Below are 22,673 nucleotides of genomic sequence, written 5' to 3' on the forward strand. Positions count from 1 at the left end.
ATCAACAGCCGCCATCTTGTCGCGGATGAGCGTCAGGATTTCGGGAGAGCATTATATCATTTTTTACGCGCCCGGCTCCACCGGAACCGGCCCAAATAGCTTCCCCGCGACGGAAACGACAAGCTTCGGGCCGAATCGCGGATCTTTGTGGCGAATATCAGCGTAATGGAGCCGTTTTTGTGGTCGGCTGGAAAACCCCCGTATATCTGATTTCCCCCTTCAGCGCGAGCGGCGCTCCTGTGCCACTCGCCTATATTAAAATAGAAATATTTGTTCTCATTTTTCATTTATATTTCTAGACTTTACTGATTATTCGATTGGGGCTGGACATGGAGCGCGAAGGTCTTCATTTTTATTCGCAGAAATTGAACAGACCCACGCGAGCCGCTTGAAGCAATCGGGACTTGATGATTTTTCTCCCTCGTCGTTTGTTTGTCGGTTTTAACGATGATATAATTTATTTCCGTGGGGTTTGGGGTGATCATTAAGGTTAATTATGCGGGTTTTGGGTGTTGGATTATCATGGGGTGAATGGCGGTGGCGGAGCGGGGCGCTGTTGAGTCGCGTTTGAGCCCCATCTGTTAATTATTGGCCCCTGCTCGCTGAATAATAATAGAGAAACCCGAGGGTTGATTTGATTTATTTCGCTTTGTCCCCCCTTCCGGGCTCTCGGAAGACGCATTTGTTGTTTTGTCGTGTTTTTTTGTGAGGCGAGAGAGCACGATGGCTGATAATCTGCTGGATATGGGTCCCTCCAGCGCAAAGCGGCCCAAACTGAACTCACCTGCGCTGTCCTCCTCCGACACCCCAGGTAAGATGCTGCTCGCACCTGTCGAACCTGAACACCTCTCAGAGCTCACATCAGAAGTCTAGTTCAGATCCGGACGAGAACTAAGTTAGACCAGGTCGTGTGTTTTGTAACGCATTCGCTCGGCTGTCCGATCGGAAACCCTGTAGACCAGGTGAAACTCTCACGTGTTCAGTGGGAAGTCTCGCAGGTAGCGATCTCACCTGTCCTGTAAGAAGCCAGGTAAGTCTCAACGTCAAAAATCTCTCACCTGTCCCACCAGAGATCGATCAGTTCAGGAGAGACACCTTAACCTCGGTTGTCCGCCTCAAACCCCCACAGACCCAGGTCCATGTCTTGCTAGAGATTCTTGTTTGATTTCTGAAAACTGATATGCAGAACCTAATGTTTACACAATAATGACTAGTTGATCATTAAGCGTCAATAAAAACATAGGCATTATCAATATTTTAGTTAAGAGTATTGCTGTTGTTGTTTATGCAGAATTATTTTGACCTAAAGAGTCGGATGTTTGTTTGTTTTGTGTTGTCTTAATGGCTACTTGTTTCTCAAAAATAGAAAATAATATAAAAAAAAAAAAATAAGTTACTTTGATATATTTTGCAATGGAGAATATTTTGTTGTTTAGATACCCATCAAATTGCGTCATATATTGATCATTTTAGTATTAAATGACCGATAACCGATTAAGTTGAAATGTATTAATATCTGTAAATGCATGTTTTTCTAGTTGTTATTTTCCTGATAACGAATGCAGAGCTGTTTTATTTCTAAAATCGTCCAAATGATTTGTATTTAATATTTCTCAAATAAATAATTTTGATGATAATCACTAGATATTGTTGGACAACCATGCAAGTACATATAAATAAATTAATAATAAATCAAATATTTTGTGATCTAAATGGTCAAAAAAATCTTTTTTTAATTGTGAAGCTGCATATTTTCGTAAGTAGCTGTTATTTATAATTACGTTTGCGTATTTTGCAGTGTATATATAGCACTCTTGTTGGTTGATTTGTAGATATTTGTCAAATGTTCACGTTTAATCGGCAGACCCGCTATTAAAGAACCGATAACTAGTTGAAAAGTCTGAATATCGGTCCAATGTGGTAGTCAGAACACTTTTGGTCGCTCTCTAGTTCTTATCTGTCCCGTCAGGTCAAACCAGGCTCAGGTGAGACACGTACCTGTCCCATAAGCAACTGGGTTCAGGTAAAACTTTCACCCCATAACCTGGTCTATGTGACAATCTTACAGTCCATCAGAAACTGATTGTTCTCGTCAGCGTGACTCTGCTGCATGAAGGCAGTTCCTGCAAAAGCCCTTATTTCCAGTGTGTGCGGTTTAGTCTGCAAGCAGGGATGTGTTGAATTAGTGTAATCTGTGCACTTAAATATGTGCAACAAGTGTTTGCATTGAATTTAATATTTTAAGTTTTGAGTTTATAAGACATAATCATCTCTATGTAATGTCTATGTATGTTACACTTGGACTGATAGAGACTTTTGAAGCCGTTCAACTGCTGACTGTGATAGTGTTGCTGTGGAATGTAATGACACTGACTCTGATATTAATCTTCATATGCTCTCTTGAGTGAAACCTTGTTGCAAGTTATGCATTGTATAGGCGAGACACCAAGCATCTCTGCCAGATGTGGATTTCTGTGAGGGCTGCTGTAATCAGTGCAGTGACAATTGCCATCAGTCTCAAGGAAAGCAGAAGTTTTCTTTTCATCCCCATTTCCCGTGCAAGTCTTCATGCAACGTCTGTTGAGGTTTCAGTTAGCTGAATATCACTGTTATGCAGAGAGTTCAGTGCAGTGATTCTCAACCTTTTAGACTCGAAACCTTGATGGTTTTTCGAATCATTGTTTATAGGAGCAACCACCCACTTCACAGCATCATGGCAACGAGTTTTGCACAGACAAGTATCCCTCACTCTCCATAAAATGTAAAATTGTTAAAAATGTGATGATAGACGCTAGGCAAGATGAAGACAAACATGGTCATTTCAGTTGTCTTGTTTTAGAAAGCCGAATCCAGCATGCTTTCCAAATTTCAGTGGACGTCCTAATGTCAGTGGGTTTCATGTTTTGTGTTGCAGAAAGTAGCATTTTGTTTAAGAGCATAACTTAAGACTCTCATCAGGAAATTCCACAGCTCAGCATGGAGAGATCCGTTATTTCCTGTCTCCCATGTTTTTGGATTGACATGCAACTTAAAGTGCACACTGAAGTTTATTTCACACAAAACTAGATGTTTACTGAAGGTTACGTCAGTGGTGCCTGCTGTGCAAAAGCCGTGACTGTGATGCTGGAGAGTCATGGGTGGTTGCTAACAGGGCTGGGTTTTGAGATAAATTTCACAAATAGTTTTGATTTTGATTTGCAAGCTTGTGATTCAATTCAATACTGATTCAGTTGGATATGTAGTAGGGATGTCAATTTTTGATAATTTCCATGATCAGTCGTCGTTTAAATTAATGATCAGATTTACGATTAGTTTTCATAGTTTTATTCAAAAATTAAATATCGAACAGATTAGGTAAAAATATAATATTTAATACAGTGCATATTAGAGCCCGACCGATATATCGGTTTGCCGATATTATCGGCCGATATGAGCCTGTCGCCGATATATCGGTATCGGCGAAAATGCCGCCGATATGACTCTTTTTTTTTTTTTTACAGAACATATAATGCAGATAAAATGCTTGAAATCGTGTAATTACTTAGTTTGTCCAGCAGAGGACAAACCATTGTTTGCTACTGGCGACCTGGATGAAACGCTTTAAAGATTAAGCCAAATTTGGGGGATCCCTTCAGCTCGAGAAACCCTCTCGAACGTGAATCGAGTGTACGTCTAGAGGCCCTCTTTCGAATGAGACCACCCCCGCATCGATAGCCCCCGGGGTTCGGGAGTCTCGGGTGGATAAATTCGTGGTCCGGGACCGACCGATCTGGCGATCCCGGGGGGCTACCAACGCGCGGAGTGTGGCGTTCGAGATAGCTCCTCGAGCTGAAGGGATCCCCCGAATTTGGTGGAGATCCGCCGGCATGTTCTCGATATAGTGACACCAGTCAACACTTTCCCTTCAGTAAGGAGGTCTCTTGTTCAGGCAGCATTCACGCGTTGTCTTATTCGACCGTAAGTGCCCTGCGAAGTGGACTTAAGTGTAAGAACGGCAACACATGCGCGTGTCCTCTAGTATGAATGCTAATTTTTGGGTTTGTGTTAAGTCTCTGTGGTCTTTTTTGTTTTCCACATTTTTTTGCCGTTTACTGTTGTCAGAGATGGTTCCACTGGGTGTGTTGTTTGCCAGCTGGGTGTTCCTCCTTTAGTTATTGTGTACGTGTGGCAGCCGTGGGTGCGCTTTTATTCCAGCCTTGTTTGCATTAGTGTACATACTAACACAGCCAAGCGTGTAAACGCTGCCCTCCACCAGCTTGAGGCAGACGGCTCGCTGCGTGGTTTAACGTCTCGGCTGAAGCATGACTGATTTGGGAGAGGATGCTTTGGGGAGAACATCGGAAGCAGATGAGATCTGATACCTAGATTCAACGTCACAGTGCTTTTATGGAAACTTAAAGATGAGAACCTGATATAGACAGTTGGGCTGACATGGTATTTATTATAGTTAATAAAATGACAGATATTAAATTTTGTTTGCTTACACCAAAAAAAGAAAACCGTCATTTACTTGCCCTCATGTTGTTCTAAATCTGTATGACTTTTCCTTGCATTTTTACAAAATTATACTGGCAACTCCATATTTCCGTTTATTGAAAGCATCATAAAAGTGGTCTTCTACACTATAGTCTTCTAAAACTATTAAATTTTTAAAGCGCAAGTTCATCCAAAAATGTCATCAAATAGTCCCCCCTTATGTTGTTACGCAGCCATAAAACTTTCGTTTATCAACGCAAAGCATCAAAGTTTTGGTTGCATGGACTGAGGATTCGTTTAAAATATCTTTCAAAGGTGAGTGAAAGTCTTATGGGTTTGGAACAACAACAGGTGAGTATTTGATGACAGATTTAAATTTCTGAGTGAACTCTCCCTTTATGGTTTTATTCACTGAAAATCTATAAAGTGGCCAATATATTCTGCATTTACGTTATTAAAAAAGTAGCGTTATAAAAGTTTTTAAGGAGCACCTTCAAAACACATTCATAGGCAACTTTTATCTCATTCAATACCAGTAAACTATTGTTTATGACTAGTGTGATCAATCCTGATTTTTTTGAAGTGCTTTATAGGGCATGCATTTTCAGATGCATCTTCGCAGTTTTTTTATGCATACAGAATACATTTTGTGAAATAACAGTGCTCCAAACAAAAAAATCGAGTAAGGAGCCATTGGCTCCTATAAGAGAATTTTAGGCGACAAATAATTTTTTTTTAGGTGCCACAGAATAACCGTGTTTTATTTTATTATTATTTTTTAACATTTCAATCATACTTTCATGTGTTTGTCTCATCTTTTCTTGAATTTATCAGCATTTTAATCGATCTCGTAGATGACCTGGGAACTAAGGTTCACTTAAAGTGGGAACTAAACGTCTTTTCCAACTTGAAACTTCACAAAGAATTGTTCATGACACAGAATCTGTACAAATATCATGGACCATAACAAGCATCACTTGGCTTCTGAGTGTAGTTTGGACTCCTCCTCAGTGCATCCTATAAGTGTTGTCATTAGGGGTTGGAACGGTTCGCGGGAAAAAATCGAACCGTACGGTTCGGCGCACGCTACGACCGCGGTTCAACTTAAATCTGACAACGCATCTGTAATATGGCTTGCTATAACATGTAAAACAAACAGGGTTTGGCTAATATACGTTTCTGTTGATGGATGCGCATTCTGGCTTCTCAATACATTACAACAACAGCCATTGGGGAAAAAAATAAAAATGTGGACAAACCATTCACTCTTGTTCAATGCGAATGCTGTATGCTGGAATATGAGCATTTATTCTGTCATCACCTGGGTGCTGATAGCGCAGTGAGAAGATTTGTGCGTGCGCTCCTCCGAAGAGTGCAAGTGCATGCCGTCAGCGCAGCTGAACAGCTCTGCGTTCAAATGCACGCAATAGGCTAAAGCTTGCCCGCAAAGCACCGTAAAAAGTAATTACCATGAATGTGTCAGGTAGGGATGCACCGATACCACTTTTTCCAGTACTCGCCCGATACCGATACTTTTATTTTTGGTACTTGCCGATACCGAGTACAGATACCAATATTTTCATTGCATTTGTAAATTTTTTAAATATTGGGTACAGAAACCAAAAGAGTATGTATAATGTTAGTTGGTTAACTTTATTTATCAAATAGATAGTCAAACCAAAATTTATTCAGACACGTCAACATTTCTCACATTATCACAGTTTATTCGTTATAGTTTAGAAAATGGTAATAACAACAGCCATTGGGGAAAAAAATAAAAATGTGGACAAACCATTCACTCTTGTTCAATGCGAATGCTGTATGCTGGAATATGAGCATTTATTCTGTCATCACCTGGGTGCTGATAGCGCAGTGAGAAGATTTGTGCGTGCGCTCCTCCGAAGAGTGCAAGTGCATGCCGTCAGCGCAGCTGAACAGCTCTGCGTTCAAATGCACGCAATAGGCTAAAGCTTGCCCGCAAAGCACCGTAAAAAGTAATTACCATGAATGTGTCAGGTAGGGATGCACCGATACCACTTTTTCCAGTACTCGCCCGATACCGATACTTTTATTTTTGGTACTTGCCGATACCGAGTACAGATACCAATATTTTCATTGCATTTGTAAATTTTTTAAATATTGGGTACAGAAACCAAAAGAGTATGTATAATGTTAGTTGGTTAACTTTATTTATCAAATAGATAGTCAAACCAAAATTTATTCAGACACGTCAACATTTCTCACATTATCACAGTTTATTCGTTATAGTTTAGAAAATGGTAATAAAATGAGTCCGCTTGAAAATGTCAGATAACTTTGATCGAAAGGTATGTAATAGATTACAATAAACCAAAAATTATTCATACAGCTGTCAATATTTACACAACTATCAATACTTTATCGGGTGACCCTTAGCCTTAATGACAGCATATAGTCTCCTGGGCATGCTGTCAACCAGGTTCATGCAAACCTGAACTTCAATTTTTTTCCCAGACTCTGTCTGAATAATTTTTGGTCTTAAATTTGTATCAATTTTACTGGTAGTCCACTGCATGAAGAATGTTTGGGTATAATATATCACAGTTTAGTTTATTTTGCTATCCTCACTTTACATAAATGAACTATAGTGTCCTGCACCCACTAGTAAAAAAAATAAATTTGTATCAATTTTACTGGTAGTCCACTGCATGAAGAATTTTTGGGTATAATATATCACAGTTTAGTTTATTTTGCTATCCTCACTTTACATAAATGCTCCATTGCAGCGGCTTAGTATACTGTAATCACGCAATTTGCAGTAAAAATGCAGGGAACCACTCGCTATAAATTTCCTAACTGTGATATTTTCATAAATAGAAGTCGCATTTTTTTCATCTGAAACGTGCAGCGATTTATTTTCCAAAGCCACTCATATAATGCAGAAACACTCATGAAGCAAGCAAAACGCGCGCAACGCGTGCACGTATTTGTACTGGTGCAGAATGAGAGGGACAAGTACAGTACAGCCTAGCGCATTTCACACAGGCTGTTAGTTTCACTTTCGCCAGAAAGTCGTGCATGTTTAAGGGTGAAAATAAATGACGTTTATAGTAAATGCCCCTATAAATTCTTATATTTACGATTTAGTGAGCGAACATCAATAAAGATCACACAACAGAAGTGCGCGCTCTCTCTCTCTCTCTCCCTCCCTCCCTACCATTAAGTAACGTGTGCATTGTTTTACTACTTTTTGACATATCCGACTACAACTACAAACTTTCCAGTGATGTCTGAGAAAGGGATATTTACTCGACAACCTCGCGCATCTGCGCCGCCGCACGCTCAATCCACTCATCGTGATTTGCTTACCAGCTGGTGCAAATCAGCTATACAGGCATTAATACTGAATGTTTTATGTTCATTGCATACATATACTTCGTAGACACCTTTAATCTCTAATAGCTCTATTCTGCTGTCTGTTGTTGGTGTTTCTTTGTCTGAATATGGCACTTATCACATGCTGTGTGGTATCGGCGTTTGGTATCGGGGCATTTTAACGAGTACGAGTACAGGAGCTCAGTATCGGACCCGACACAGATACCAGTATTGGTATCGGTGCATCCCTAGTGTCAAGGGGAAATAGTAAGGAGATATTTGAATTATTTACTAATAAACTAGTGTTTTCTGAGTCGGTGTCGCAAGGATGAAGTTGCCGATCCTGTCTTGCCATCTCCTCAGACGCGCCTTTAGAGAGAAGTGCATCTTTATGGATTATGATTATAATGAAAGTTTTTGAGTTGTTTTATTTCGTGTAGTAATTTAAAGCTTTCTATATATATATTTATCATGTCTGTGAGGCATCTACAGTGGTGTGAAAAAGTTTTTGCCCCCTTCCTGTTTTTTTAATTGTTTGCATATTTGTCACCCTTGAAAGATTCAGATCATCAAACAAATTTTAATATTACACAAAGATAACCTGAGTAAATACAAACTGCAGTTTTGAAATTATGATTTCATTTATTAAGGGAAAAAAGCGCTCCAAACCTGCCTGGCACTACGTGAAAAAGTAATTACCCCCTAAATCTAATAACTGGTTGTGCCACGCTTTGCAGCAACAACTGCAATCAAGCGTTTGCGATAAATGGCAATGAGTCTTTCACAGGAATTTTGGCCCACTCTTCTTTGCAGAATTGTTTTCATTCAGCCACATTGAAGGGTTTCTGAGCATGAATGGACTGTTTAAGGTCATGCCACAGCATCTCAATTGGATTTAAGTCTGAACTTTGACTTGGCCACTCCAAAACCTTAATCTTGTTTTTCTTGAGCCATTCAGAGGTGGACTTGCTGGTGTGTTTTGGATCATTGTCCTGCTGCATAAACCAAGTGCGCTTGAGCTTGAGGTCACAAACTGACGGCCGGATATTCTCATTCAGGATTTTCTGATAGAGAGCATAATTCATGGTTCCATCAGTTATGGCAAGTCATCCAGGTCCTGAAGCTGCAAACAGGAAGGGGGCAAAAACCTTTTCACGGCACTGTATTCGCTGAGTTTCGATTCATTTTTCTAAGCGCTCCTGTTCAAGACGAGACGGCAGAAAACGTATCGTGTTTGTTTTCTTTATTTTATAGAAGCACAACGTTTTGTTGATATTGTGAGTGGACACAAATAAAAGTAGACCATTTACAGTTACGAATGATGTGTTACTCTTACCTTTGAGTAAAAATGACGCCGTATCCACTGAAAAAAATGCAAGTGATCGCGCTGGCGCCTCTATGTCCTGCAAAGCGCGCTTTAGCTTCCACTCTCCGCACAAACTATTGGATTTAGCGCACATTTATCTAGGTTTAACGTTAAAACATTGTTATATGCTTGAACTGTTTTATATATAGATTTTATTTTAGGCAAGTCGTGATGATTTGAGAAGGCTAAATTGATCAAACATAGGCTATGATCAGCTCACTGTCTGCCGCTGGCTGCTTGGTCATTACTTTAAAGAACAAAAACTTACATTTAACGAACAAAGAAATGCTCCAAACGTTTTTCTAAATTAACAAAACAAAATATAATCACTTTGCCATTACATACAAAACTGAACTATTTTAATATAGCTGAAACGGTAGTATAAGCTGTTTTGGGAGAAGGGGGAAAAAAAGATGGGCTCGGGTCGGACTCGGGCTGGTAATTCTGATAAGCTGTCAGACAAGGGCCGGGCTAGGGCCTATATTTGAGGCCCGTGCAGGGCTCTAGCCTGAACATCTTCAAGTGAGTGGCAGGGCAAACCGAAAGTTGATGTCGAAAGTACAGCACTCTCCTACCTTCACTGCTGCGACTACTCTTGTTTGTATGTGTTACAAAATTATTTTACATAACAAAAACATTATAGCTTAAATTTGTTTAGTACATTTTTTTTTAATGTAAAAACTAAAATGAATGATTTTTAAAATTGTGTTCAGCATGGTGGGCCGCATTTGAATTCGTGACGGGCCGCATGCGGCCAGCGGGCCGTGGGTTGAGAACCACTGGTATAGACTAAGATCTTGATAAGAAGCCATATTAGTAATGATTATAAACGAGAATTGTTAAAGATTGTAATAAATTGTAGCTTGTTCAAGTTGTGCACGAAATAGACTTTGCTTTTCTGCACTTTTGCTTGCACGTCTCTGTCATTTCGATCTCTCTCACGCTGCACAACTGAGCTGCGTTTATCAGGTGTGTCAGCGCTGCTGTTCAGCAGATATGAGTGCTGTTTGAAACCATTTTTTCCACTAAAACTTTGATGTGCGTCGTCTCAGTTTAATACGTGAACACAGCAAGTGATGCGATTGCAAAACAATCAGGAAAAAAGGCATTACATGCAAATTTTAAAGTCATAACATGTAAATATATATAGTCGCCAGTGGCGACCTCAGCAGAAACTTCCATCGCAAATTAATATTTTTGCTCGCAAATGCGACCGTTTTAGTCGCAGTCTGGAGCCCTGAATAAAATGTAGATGCTTCGATTGTGTGTCAGTAAACATGATTTTAAATTAGGGCTGCACGATAAATCGCATGTGATATTTAACGCGCATCTTGTCAGTAAAGCCGGTTCTGTAATCAGCGGTAAATCTCCATCACCTGCAGGCTTTCACATTGAGCAGCATTAACTACACAGAGCCGTTGTTCACTGATGAGGTGCGCCAAAAATCGCGCGGATATGAATGTGGTGACCGCTGATTACAGAACCGGCTTTACTGGCAAGATGCGCGTTAAATATCGCATGCGATTTATCGTGCAGCCCTATTTGAAATGTTGGTCTTTGTACTAGGGCTGTGACGATAACCGCATTACCACATAACCGCGGTAATTAGATGCCGACCGCGGTGTTGAGGTCTTCACCGTCATCACCGCACTTGTTTTTTTTGTTGTTTTATTGTTTTTTTGCGCTAGTGAAAGTTACAGAAGTGCATATGGTGTGTAAATATGGAGTATAAACAATAATCATTGTTTGTCAATTTACTGTCTGTCTTCTCAGGGGCACCTGCAGGATTTCTTCCAAGGGTATGCACAGAGTTTTTGTGTGGTTTTTTTTTTTTGGGGGGGCCCGAGCCCGTCTATTTTCCCCTTCTCCCAAAACAGCTTTGTCAGTTTCAGCTATATTAAAATAGTTCAGTTTTGTATGTAATGTAAAAGTGATTATATTTTGTTTCGTTTTTTAATAAAGTTAATTTAGAAAAACGTTTGGAGCATTTCTTTGTACGTTAAATGCAAGTTTTTGTTTTTTAAAGTAATGACCAAGCAGCCAGCGGCAGACAGTGAGCTGATCATAGCCTATGTTTGATCAATTTAGCCTTCTCAGATCATCAGGACTTGACTAAAATAAAATCTATAGATATAAAACAGTTCAAGTATATCACAATGTTAGTTTAAATGTTTAACCTAGATAAATGTGCACTGTTAGACGCATATCCAATCGTTCGTGCGGAGAGTTGAAGCTGAAGCTCTGCAGCACATAGAGGCGCCAGCGTGGTTGGAATATTGAAGCGCACCTCCCATCCAATAAATCGCAATAAGCATTGTGCGTTGGTACTGTTAATATGAAACAAAGTCTCAGAGTTCAATTTATGTCCATTGTATTGCAGTATTCAAACAATAATGCCGTTTTGGCGCTGTTTAATGTGGAGTGACCGATCGCTGTAGCGCGTCGATCAACAGACGCGGCAGCGCGGGGCGCACGTGAACTAGTTATCTCCTCCACATTAATACCAGTTTCAGCACAAAATAAACATGACTAAACATCTGAAGGCAAGTTAAAAGAAAGAGTACAACTTTACAATCCGTATCCTGTCTCATGTAATCGCTCAATCAGTGTTTCAGCCGCGCAAGGACATCAATATAACAGCTTGTAAACAATTGATGTAACATCACATTTACCTCAGAAAGCATATTTGGTGACCATAAACTCGATAGTCAGCCAGAAAAATAAACTGTAGAGAGGAGCATTTTGCTAAATATATGCACCATATAACATTCATTATAACTTTATACCGTTCTTTAATGTTTTATGTTTGAATAAATCCGTCCAAGTTTTTATGACAGCCACTATTTAAATGTGTATATTTAAAAAAAATAACTGAAGTAATTGTAACTTAATTATTATAAAAACTTAATTAAGTGCAATTTAAACAGTTGTAGGCTACAGCACAAATCAGTCCATTTTTAACCTTCAATATTATAATGCAGTACCAACTGACTCATGTATATTTTACAGGATTAGTTGAGAGATTTTATTTCCTTGAGAAAATTTGGCATGTACCATACCTGATATGTATCCAAAATAATCGATATTGAATCGAATCGAATCGAATCGAATCGCAAGCTTGTGAATGAGAATTTAATTGAATTTTGAGTTTAAGCTTTAGTAGTCAGGAACTGCTGCTAGATGTAAGTACTTGAAGTAAGTACTTAAAGAGCTCTTAGAAGTGTTAAAAGTACATTTTCCTTTCTGTTATTTTTGATGTCACGGCTCATGATACTGTAGTTACTGTAGTGAGGGTTTGAGACTGTTTGTTCAAGTTGAGAGCCTTTCAGTGTTGACTTCATTTTCCTGCATCTCCAGAGTGATTTGTCACATGACATTTACAGCTCAGGTGATTGGTTCAAAAATCTGTATGTGGAACTGAGTGTCTATCAGCAAAGATCAGTGACAGTAACAGATCCCTGTGAGCAGAGGAACTTTGCATCCCATGATCTGTTTGTTCAGTCAGATTGAATCTTGATTTGATTCTGCATGAACTTCTCTCTCTCTCTTAAACTAGTTAGAGCTGCATCCTCCTTGCCTTCATGTTTCTCTGTCCTTCTGTTTAATTTTTGTTTTCCTGTCATGTTCATCTCATCCCATCTGTCTCTTTCTCTCCTGTGTCCCGTGTTTCCAGCCTCTCGCTGTCCATTGAGTTCCTCACCATCATCTTCTGCTCTGATTCAGATAGTGGGACCCTGATTGTCTGGTGAGTGTCTGAAGCTTGCAGAAGGTCATGACCTCTGCCATCTTCAATAACCCTGCCTTGAAACCTTGTTACTACTAACAAAGTGTAAGTACACTTGATTAAAGTGAGTTAAACCGTTTCAAATAGGCTGATGCTTGTGGTCCGTGACTTGCCTTTTTGGGATATTTCAGAATATTTTAAGGGAACAGTTGATCTAAAAATGCAAATTCTGTCATAGTTTACTCACCTTTGTGTGTATTTATGTATTTTGGATTGAAATATGTCAAATTCTTGACTGGTTTTGTGAGTTTCATCCACTTTTTTTCTTCCGTTCTTTCTTTCCGTTTATTTATTTTTGGGTTGAAATATGACCCTTGACAATGTCTTGATGGGTTTTATGAGATTCATACATATTATTTATTTGTTTGTTGTTTGAAGTTTTTTCTTCATTTATTTTTTATTTGAAGTCTGACCATTGACAAGTTCTTGATAGGTTTCATGAGATTCATACATATAGTTTTTTTGTTGAGATTCATAAATATTATTATTTATTTTTATTTTTTTTTGTTTATTTGTTTGACTATTTTCTTCATTTATTTTTGGGTTGAAATATGAATCTTGACAAGTTCTCGATAGGTTTCATGAAATTCATACATTTTGTTTGTTTGTTGGGTGAGGGGAATATGACCCAGGCATGTTCTTGGACAGGTTTTGTGGGATTTATCCATTTAGGAAAATATAGTATGTGATTTGAGGCACAGCCACAGCTTTTGTTAAGTGAAAATTATTATGAGGGGACATTTGAGGTGACTGAACATGAAAACTAGGAAGTTTTTTTATGTTTGTACAGAGCTGTTGAAACGGGTCTAGTCTGTAGGAAATTGAGTAGTGGATTAGAACCCTGCACGGGCCTCAAATATAGGCCCGAGCCCGTCTATTTTCCCCTTCTCCCAAAACAGCTTTGTCAGTTTCAGCTATATTAAAATAGTTCAGTTTTGTATGTAATGGAAAAGTGATTATATTTTGTTTCGTTTTTTAATAAAGTTAATTTAGAAAAACGTTTGGAGCATTTCTTTGTACGTTAAATGCAAGTTTTTGTTTTTTAAAGTAATGACCAAGCAGCCAGCGGCAGACAGTGAGCTGATCATAGCCTATGTTTGATCAATTTAGCCTTCTCAGATCATCAGGACTTGACTAAAATAAAATCTATAGATATAAAACAGTTCAAGTATATCACAATGTTAGTTTAAATGTTTAACCTAGATAAATGTGCACTGTTAGACGCATATCCAATCGTTCGTGCGGAGAGTGGAAGCTGAAGCGCGCGCTCTGCAGGACATGGAGCTTGCATTTTTTTTCTAACAGTGGAAACAACTTAGAATAGGCAGTCATTTTTGCTCATAAAGGTAAGAGTAATACGTCATTCCAAACTGTAAAGATTCTACTTTTATTTGTGTCCACTCACAATATCAACCAAACGTTGTGCTTTTATAAAATAAAGAACGCTTTCTGCCGTCTCTGGCTTGAACAGGAGCGCTTCACAATGATGAACCTAAACTCAACGAATTGCCTCAGACATGATAAAAATATATAGAAAGCTTTAAATTACTACTTTATAACGAAATAATTCAAATCGAAAATAGAAACTCTTTCATTATGTAATCCGTGCATTTCCCTCTAAAGGCACGTCCAATGAGGAGATTGCGAGTAATTTTTTTTCATCACCATAACTGATGGATGTCTAAAATATAAAAATAAGGAAAAGCCTAAAACAGGCCCGATTATAATTTGCTTTTTATTTTATAATTCGGTACAACTTAAAAACAGCTTTAATATATACATCGAAGTCCTAGAATCCGTTAATTCAGCGCTGAAGAAGGTCACGGATTTTACAGATGCGCTGTCTTCCGAGAAGACCGTTACAGCGTCCTCTGTTAAACCAGTCCTACGGTTATTATCTGAGGATATTTTGCTCCCAACTGAGGAAGACACGGAGTTGACGCGCAACCTAAAAAGAAAAATGGTTAGCGTCATGGAAGACAAATATAGTGCACCTGCAACACGGTAACTGTTTGCAAAGGCCACATTAATTGATCCAAGATACAGGGACATCAATCCCGGAGATGACGTTAAAGATGTGCTCCTGGAGGAGATGCTGGCAATGGCCGATGAGCAGAGTGATGGCGGGAATGGAGAAGGTGCCATGCGTACCTCGACGGCTGGAGAGGGAGAAGAAGGAAGTGCACCATCTCTTCCTCCAAAAAAAATGAATCTTGCAGACCTGCTTGGAAAGAGAAAAGCACAGTCCTCCAATCCGGTCCCAAAAAGAATCCGTGCAGACACTGAAGTCGCAAGGTATTTGCAGGAGGAAGCCCTCGATCTGCACTCTGATCCGCTTGCCTCGTGGCGGGATAATCGGGCTCAATTCCCTCTTCTTTCGAAAGTTGCCAGAAAATATGACTATATGCGCTACGAGTGCTCCCCCGGAGCATGTATTCAGTGCGGCTGGCAACATTGTCACTCCGTTAAGATCTTTGCTGAAACCAGACAAAGTGAACATGTTGGTTTTCCTGGCAAGAAACTTAAAGACCGAAAAATAAAGCCGCAGGACTTGCTGATTCACTTAAGCGGCCCAGTAGTTTAACAATGATGTTCCCTTATGTTGCACTTTGAAAAACCCAAATCAGATTCAAACACTTTGTTCCACTTTTAAAAATGTTGTTATAAATGTAGCCTTAAGTTAAATAATATTAATGATAATTTGCTGTTAAATGATTAAAAACTGTTCCATAATTCCTATTAAACTCAAAAGATATCGAAAAAACTAAGTTGAAATAAATGTAATTTTATTTTATTATTGTTAATATAATTTGCTGTTTTAATAATAAAGAAGACTGCTTTATTATTATTCATTTCGATGTTCATTTAGAAGCTGCATGCGTTCTTAAATCATATTTCCGCGGCGGGAGGCGGGGGGGGTTGCGATTAACCGCCAAACCGCGGTGATTTGTTGCGTCTTCACCGCGGTATGAAAAATCCCATACCGTCACAGCCCTACTTTGTACACATATAATTCATGAGTGTTGTTTTTACAGTAAAAATATTTTACTTAAAAATGGATTAAGAAAATGGATCAGTATGTGCATTTAATTCAGGCCAGTTCACAGTACGTTATCTTTTATCTGGTGTTTGGTTGGAATGTTAGTCAAATTTTATTTATTGCAACCCTAAAACATAAGCGCACATCCTTCTCTGCAAAAACTGCTGTTCTTCTGTCTGCACTGTGTGACTGGCTGTGTTGGTCTCAGTGGTGAGGAGGTAGACCAGACTAACAGGCATCTGTTGAAGACTAGGGGTGCGAGGGGTAACAGATGAGCTGCTGGAGTGGTTCTTATTTTTAGCCATGAATCTGAGCGCTTCCCGCTGAGAATAAGGAGACATTACAACCCTCTACATTGAGGGTTACATAGTAAATCACTCGCATATGTGACCAATTCTTACTCTGGGCGACTAAATGTCTATCGTTAGCCATTGGCTAATAAATTCTTAGATTTTACTCGCCAGTGTGTGAGTTGGAGGCTAATTATAAGTTTAGCACAGATATATTTTCACTCGCTGAACACTCTGACCGTTTCTCAATACCAAGTATGCAAAGTTCGGTCTTGCGTCCTCGGTAGTTCGGACTTCGTAAGTTCGACTCGGAAGTGCAGACTCCCGAGGACCGGTAATTCGTGAAGGGTATAACTGCAGCATGGAGATCTCCAAATGGGGGAGGGATCTCCAAAACGGGGTGGGAGCTCCAAAATAGGGCGTGGCTCCCTCGAATTGACAGTCATGCACATGACACGCATGCACAATTTTTTTCTCCCCCCAATCCACTTCAGTGCAAACTCCGACACACTTCTGATTCTAAAGTTTTTATTGGTTGTGTCAATTAAAGTGTTGATTTCCTGCACTATGCTACAAAAAATGCTAACCTCTAAACTTACCCCACACCTGACCCTAAACTTAACCAGTGAAATTGCTCGTGGGTGATTCCCATTTACATCATGAAGCAGAGGTTCAAACTCCAGTCCAAACACCACTGGCCACGAGCTTTGGGCTCTGCTCTCATGGAGAATATTTATTTATATAGCATAATTTATTTTAGATGAACTAGAAACGTTTAATTTATAAAGTTTTATTTTGAAATGTAAGTCAATAACAGTTGGCTGAAGCCACAGCCATTGGTGAAAGTCTTTGCGTGAGGAGACCTCTCCCCATTTTGGATGTTCTGCCCACTTTTGCAGTTCATGCCCCATTTTGGAGATCTCTGGTCTGCAGTTATACCTATTGTATTGATAACGTCAGTCAGCTCGCTTGGCTACTCAGGTTATCTTCAGTATATGTATACAATAAGACGAAATATGATATCAAACACCACTGCCTCTTTTCGTTTTCTTTTAAACATTAATAGCCGCAAAAATGTAGTTCGGGGAACGTACATTACAGTGAAATGAAATATATCAAACAGCATTGTCTCTTTTCTGTTTCATTTAAAATATTAAAGGGGTCATATGATGCTGCTAAAAAGAACATTATTTTGTGTATTTGGTGTAATGAAATGTTTATGCGGTTTAAAGTAAAAAAAAAAAAAACGCATGATTTTCCACATACTGTACATAATTTTTTCTCCTCTATGCCCCGCCTTTCTGAAACGCGTAGATTTTTACAAAGCTCATTGGTCTGAAAAGCGAGGTGTGCTCTGATTGGCAAGCTATCCAGTGCGTTGTGATTGGCCTAATACCTGAAGCGTGTGACAGAAATGTTACGCCCCTACCATACTGTGATGCCCTGTCTGGCCGGAGCAACGAGACAAAAACATTAAAACCCATTATAAACGAGGCATTTGTTGCATCCAGTGGGGAAATAATTGCGGATTATAATGACTTATACGGTCTTTTTACATAAAACCATGTCTGCATTTGTGATGGGGAAATAATATAATGACTTATACGGTCTTTTTACATAAAACTATGTCTGCATTTGTGATCGGAGAAATGACAAACAACCAAACAACATCTACACTGCCCAAAAAACTCGCGTTTGAATCGTCAGTGGCAAATTCTTTAAATGTATAAAACGTACTTGCAGTCTGTGAGTCAGAACAGCCGGCATTGTAGTCTACTCTACCAGGATCAGGAAACAGTCCTCCATAAAATGCTCTGGACACATCTGAATATTTGGGTTGAACTGTTCTGGAACAGTGTTGTAAATACAACTTAACCACTGATTTCTAGTCGTGTCCTCTTTTAGTAGGCCAAACAAAGTTTCACTTTCACAACGAAACCGCGTCACACAACGCAGCCTTGAGTGAGCAGAGGCTGGCTTGAGTGAGCAGAAGCGGGCGGGCGGGCTTGAAAACGACGCGGCCGGCGGATTCAACAAATGAGCGTCCGGTGGGCTTGTGGCAACCACATGTGACAACCCCGGGCTGGACTCTGCTTCGTGCACGGTGAAAGCCGATCCAGCGATCGACAACGTGAAGTTGATATATTTCCTCAGCGACCAACATGGATCAGCTCCAGGCATGACGAAGCGGATATCGTCCTCGTTTGGAAGGCCAAACAAAGTAGTTTCGCTTTCACAATGAAACGCAGTGCCTTCACGACATGGCGGCGGCAACAATACTACAGCGAGAATAAAAGTTACGCCGCCTTTCTTTGCGTGAACATTTGGGCGGCATTATGCAAATCTTCCCACATTGTGACGTAGACATGTGGGGGCGTTTTAGAACGAGCCGTTTTAGGTAGGTGTGGCTGACTCCTAACTTTTATAAAGAATATCTCTATGGATTTGAGACTTTAGTCTTTGCAACTTTACAGATCTTCTTTATGCACCAAGAGCTTGTAACACTTCAAAGAGAAAGGAAAAATTGAAATGGCATCATATGACCCCTTTAATAGCCACAAAAATGTGGTTCATGCAACGCGTACATTCATTACAATAAAACTAAATGATATCAAACACCACTGCCTTTTCGTTTTCTTCAAAATATAAACCAACCCTTTTCATTTTTATTTTAAAAATATAAAACATATTATGTGATTTAGGTAATATGTGCACATGTACTGTGATTATCTTCACTGAATGTATAATAAAAGGAAATATGACAAGCACAACAAAGAATAAGAGACTTATGTAATAGGAAATAAGACAAAAGCAAACAATTCAGTCAAATCAGGGCTCTACAGTGCGACCATTTTAGTCGGATTTGCGACTGAAAACTACGGCGTGCAACTGAATTTTTTTAGGATCACCAGTGCGACTGACCCGATCATCATCATATTTGTGATTGCGCTCAGGGGAGCTTCAAAGGTTTCTACGTGGTTTTGCAGCATTGAATAATGTATCACAGACATATCTCACGAATCCTTTCATAAGCAAAATGTAGACAGGGTGCAAATAAGAGATTCATTGCGCAGTGTAGAGAGCTTTGTTGATTATAAATGTGAGATCGCGATGAACTAAGATGAGTGACAGCTTTTAATGATTTTTACGGGAGTTTGTAAATGTGATACTGATTTAATACAACAGTTCAATAAACGATGTTAATATTAAGTGACTTACATTGTCTGACTATAACACTATTGTCTGATTTTGCTGTATTTCGTCGTCGAAAATAGTTTAAAACAAAGACACAGCGGAGCCGCTGCGCATCTCCATTCAAACACAGCGGTGTTTCGTTTATGAATGAACGGGCGTTTTTAAACGAATCTAGTGAGTCAGTGATTCACGATTACCCTTTCATAAAGACAGTCACTTGCTTCATTCCTGAATGAATCAGCCGTTCGAATGAATCAATTGAATGAATGATTCAGTGATAAAATCAGTGACTTGCCGCCACCTGCTGGCAGTTTTAGTTTCATTTTTAAAGTATCTTTTCAGTTATTTAAATCATTTAATAGTTCTATATTCAAAATGTTATATTTAAAACAATCTCACAATGAATTTATGGATTTTGCACTCATGCCACCTCTGAGCCTCATTAAATGTCAAAGTATACCAAGCCACTTTTGTGTTCTTCTGTGCCACCTCTACAAATTAATTTTGTTAATAGTGATTTCATTTGATTGGTAACTTATGTTTCTTATTCTACTTGTTCTTATTCTGTCGTTTTAATTGCAATTTTTTAAAAGCTTATAAAATATAATTTTTTAAGAATTTGACAAAAGATTACATTTAATAAAGTAAAAAAAAAATGCCATTACAAATTTAAAAACAAAATTCCACTGTAAATCACTTCATAATGGGAAGGCTAATTTTTGATAAAATATTGATTAGAAGGTGCTCCTAAAATTTTAAACATGCTCCTACATTTTTTTTTAAGTTGGGAGCACAAGTGCTCCTAAAAAGAAAAGTAAGCGTAGAGACCTGCAAATGTATGCAACAAAGTCAGCGCTGTTTTACGATTAATAAATAAAACTTTGTGCTCAGCCAAATCGATATGACCTGGAAGAAATAATTGATTCATGAGACCAAAGATTGCCTGTTAGATTTACCCAAAATGAATTATATCATGTTTAACCACTGCAGAGACATCAGAGCCAGTGGCGAATGTCAGAAGGACTAGCCGAGGTGAGACTGCTCTCAGCGGATACATGAGCACTGAGCGTTTGGTGGAATCATATAGTAGTATGCTACATTGTGTGTGTGTAAAATAGTATCAGTCTGGCGAGTAAACAAAAAAATTTACTAGCCAATGGTGATTATATTGCCAAGGTGTGCGTAGAGGGTTGCATTACAATAGCAACCTCACGTCGTTTTCAAACCAAAACAAAGTTGTATGTGAGTGCATAGGGTGACCTTTATTAGTCAAAACTTTGATTTCATTGTTAACAGGAGTCAAGTTGGTCAGTGAAAAAAGTTAACTGATATGGGCCGAAGCCAAAGTTTTGATAGCAGGATAACCTATTGATAATAAATTGCATTACATATGCATATTTATCGCCATTTATAATAATAGCAATTGAGACGTACATAATTTACTTAACTCACAAAATATTTGACGACAACTAAAAAAAAGTACAGTTGAGAATTGATGATTTATCCCTTTAAGGGCCAATTGTCAATGTAGTATCAAGTTAAACTGGACAAATATTGGTAATTTTTTGACCAAACTGATAAATTAGTTGATCACTACTGAGTTGCCTGTTGGTTGGTTAATTAATGGGACGATGACCCTTTTTTCTCTTTTTCTAGACTTTGTGTCCTTGTTCGACTTGGAGAATGATCTTCCAGATGAGTTGATACCCAACGGAGACCTGGGGCTGATGTCCATGCCCTCTAATGGAGACGGAGGGGTGGGGAGCCGGATGGGGGGCACCGTCTCAGACGCTGCTGCCAAGCACAGGCAGCTGTCCCAGCTCCTGCAGGCAGGGAGCGGCTCTGGTCTGGCTGGAAACCTCAGCCCTCAGTCTGGAATGGGTGGCCAACTGGGTGCCTTGGGGAAGAGTTCCATGGGCCAGGGCTCACCCGGTCACCAGACCCAACCTCCGAAGCCGGTCGGCAACCCTTCCGGTCAGGGCAACAACAGTCCGGGCATGGGCCTCAATGCAGGTTTCAACCCGGCCATGCTGAACAATAACAACCAGGCTCATGGACTTATGGGGCAGAACATGGCTCCGCAGGGGCAGATGATGAATGGCGTGATGGGGCCGGCCGGAAGAGGCAGGGCAGCTCCGGGTATGCAGTACCAGGGTCAGGCCATGCAGGGAGCACCGGGCACCGGGCAAGGGGTCAGCGTTTCTGGCAGTGTGTTGGCGGAGACGCTTACCCAGGGTGCGCCACAGATGGGGGCACACAATACCATCAATCCCCAGCAAGCTGGAAACATGAACAAGGTAATTCACCATTGCTATTTTTTTAAGTAATAAGACGAAATATGATATCAAACACCACTGCCTCTTTTCGTTTTCTTTTAAACATTAATAGCCGCAAAAATGTAGTTCGGGGAACGTACATTACAGTGAAATGAAATATATCAAACAGCATTGTCTCTTTTCTGTTTCATTTAAAATATTAAAGGGGTCATATGATGCTGCTAAAAAGAACATTATTTTGTGTATTTGGTGTAATGAAATGTTTATGCGGTTTAAAGTAAAAAAAAAAAAAACGCATGATTTTCCACATACTGTACATAATTTTTTCTCCTCTATGCCCCGCCTTTCTGAAACGCGTAGATTTTTACAAAGCTCATTGGTCTGAAAAGCGAGGTGTGCTCTGATTGGCAAGCTATCCAGTGCGTTGTGATTGGCCTAATACCTGAAGCGTGTGACAGAAATGTTACGCCCCTACCATACTGTGATGCCCTGTCTGGCCGGAGCAACGAGACAAAAACATTAAAACCCATTATAAACGAGGCATTTGTTGCATCCAGTGGGGAAATAATTGCGGATTATAATGACTTATACGGTCTTTTTACATAAAACTATGTCTGCATTTGTGATCGGAGAAATGACAAACAACAAGTGCTACTCTACACTGCCCAAAAAACTCGCGTTTGAATCGTCAGTGGCAAATTCTTTAAATGTATAAAACGTACTTGCAGTCTGTGAGTCAGAACAGCCGGCATTGTAGTCTACTCTACCAGGATCAGGAAACAGTCCTCCATAAAATGCTCTGGACACATCTGAATATTTGGGTTGAACTGTTCTGGAACAGTGTTGTAAATACAACTTAACCACTGATTTCTAGTCGTGTCCTCTTTTAGTA

General features: G+C 39.5%; 1 protein-coding gene across 1 annotated transcript in view; it reads left to right on the forward strand.

Moving 5' to 3' along the window:
- LOC107553627 (CREB-binding protein-like) overlaps window positions 1–22,673 on the forward strand; it is a 24,942-nt gene continuing 2,269 nt past the window's right edge. Inside the window, exons 1-2 of the mRNA XM_016235914.1 lie at window positions 1–811; window positions 21,162–21,802. Coding sequence (XP_016091400.1) covers window positions 724–811; window positions 21,162–21,802 — 729 coding nt within the window. The 5' untranslated portion in view covers window positions 1–723. The remainder of the gene's footprint in view (window positions 812–21,161; window positions 21,803–22,673) is intronic.

Source organism: Sinocyclocheilus grahami, unplaced genomic scaffold, assembly GCF_001515645.1.
Source record: "Sinocyclocheilus grahami isolate Dianchi unplaced genomic scaffold, SAMN03320097.WGS_v1.1 scaffold476.1, whole genome shotgun sequence".
Classification (NCBI taxonomy): Eukaryota; Metazoa; Chordata; class Actinopteri; order Cypriniformes; family Cyprinidae; genus Sinocyclocheilus; species Sinocyclocheilus grahami.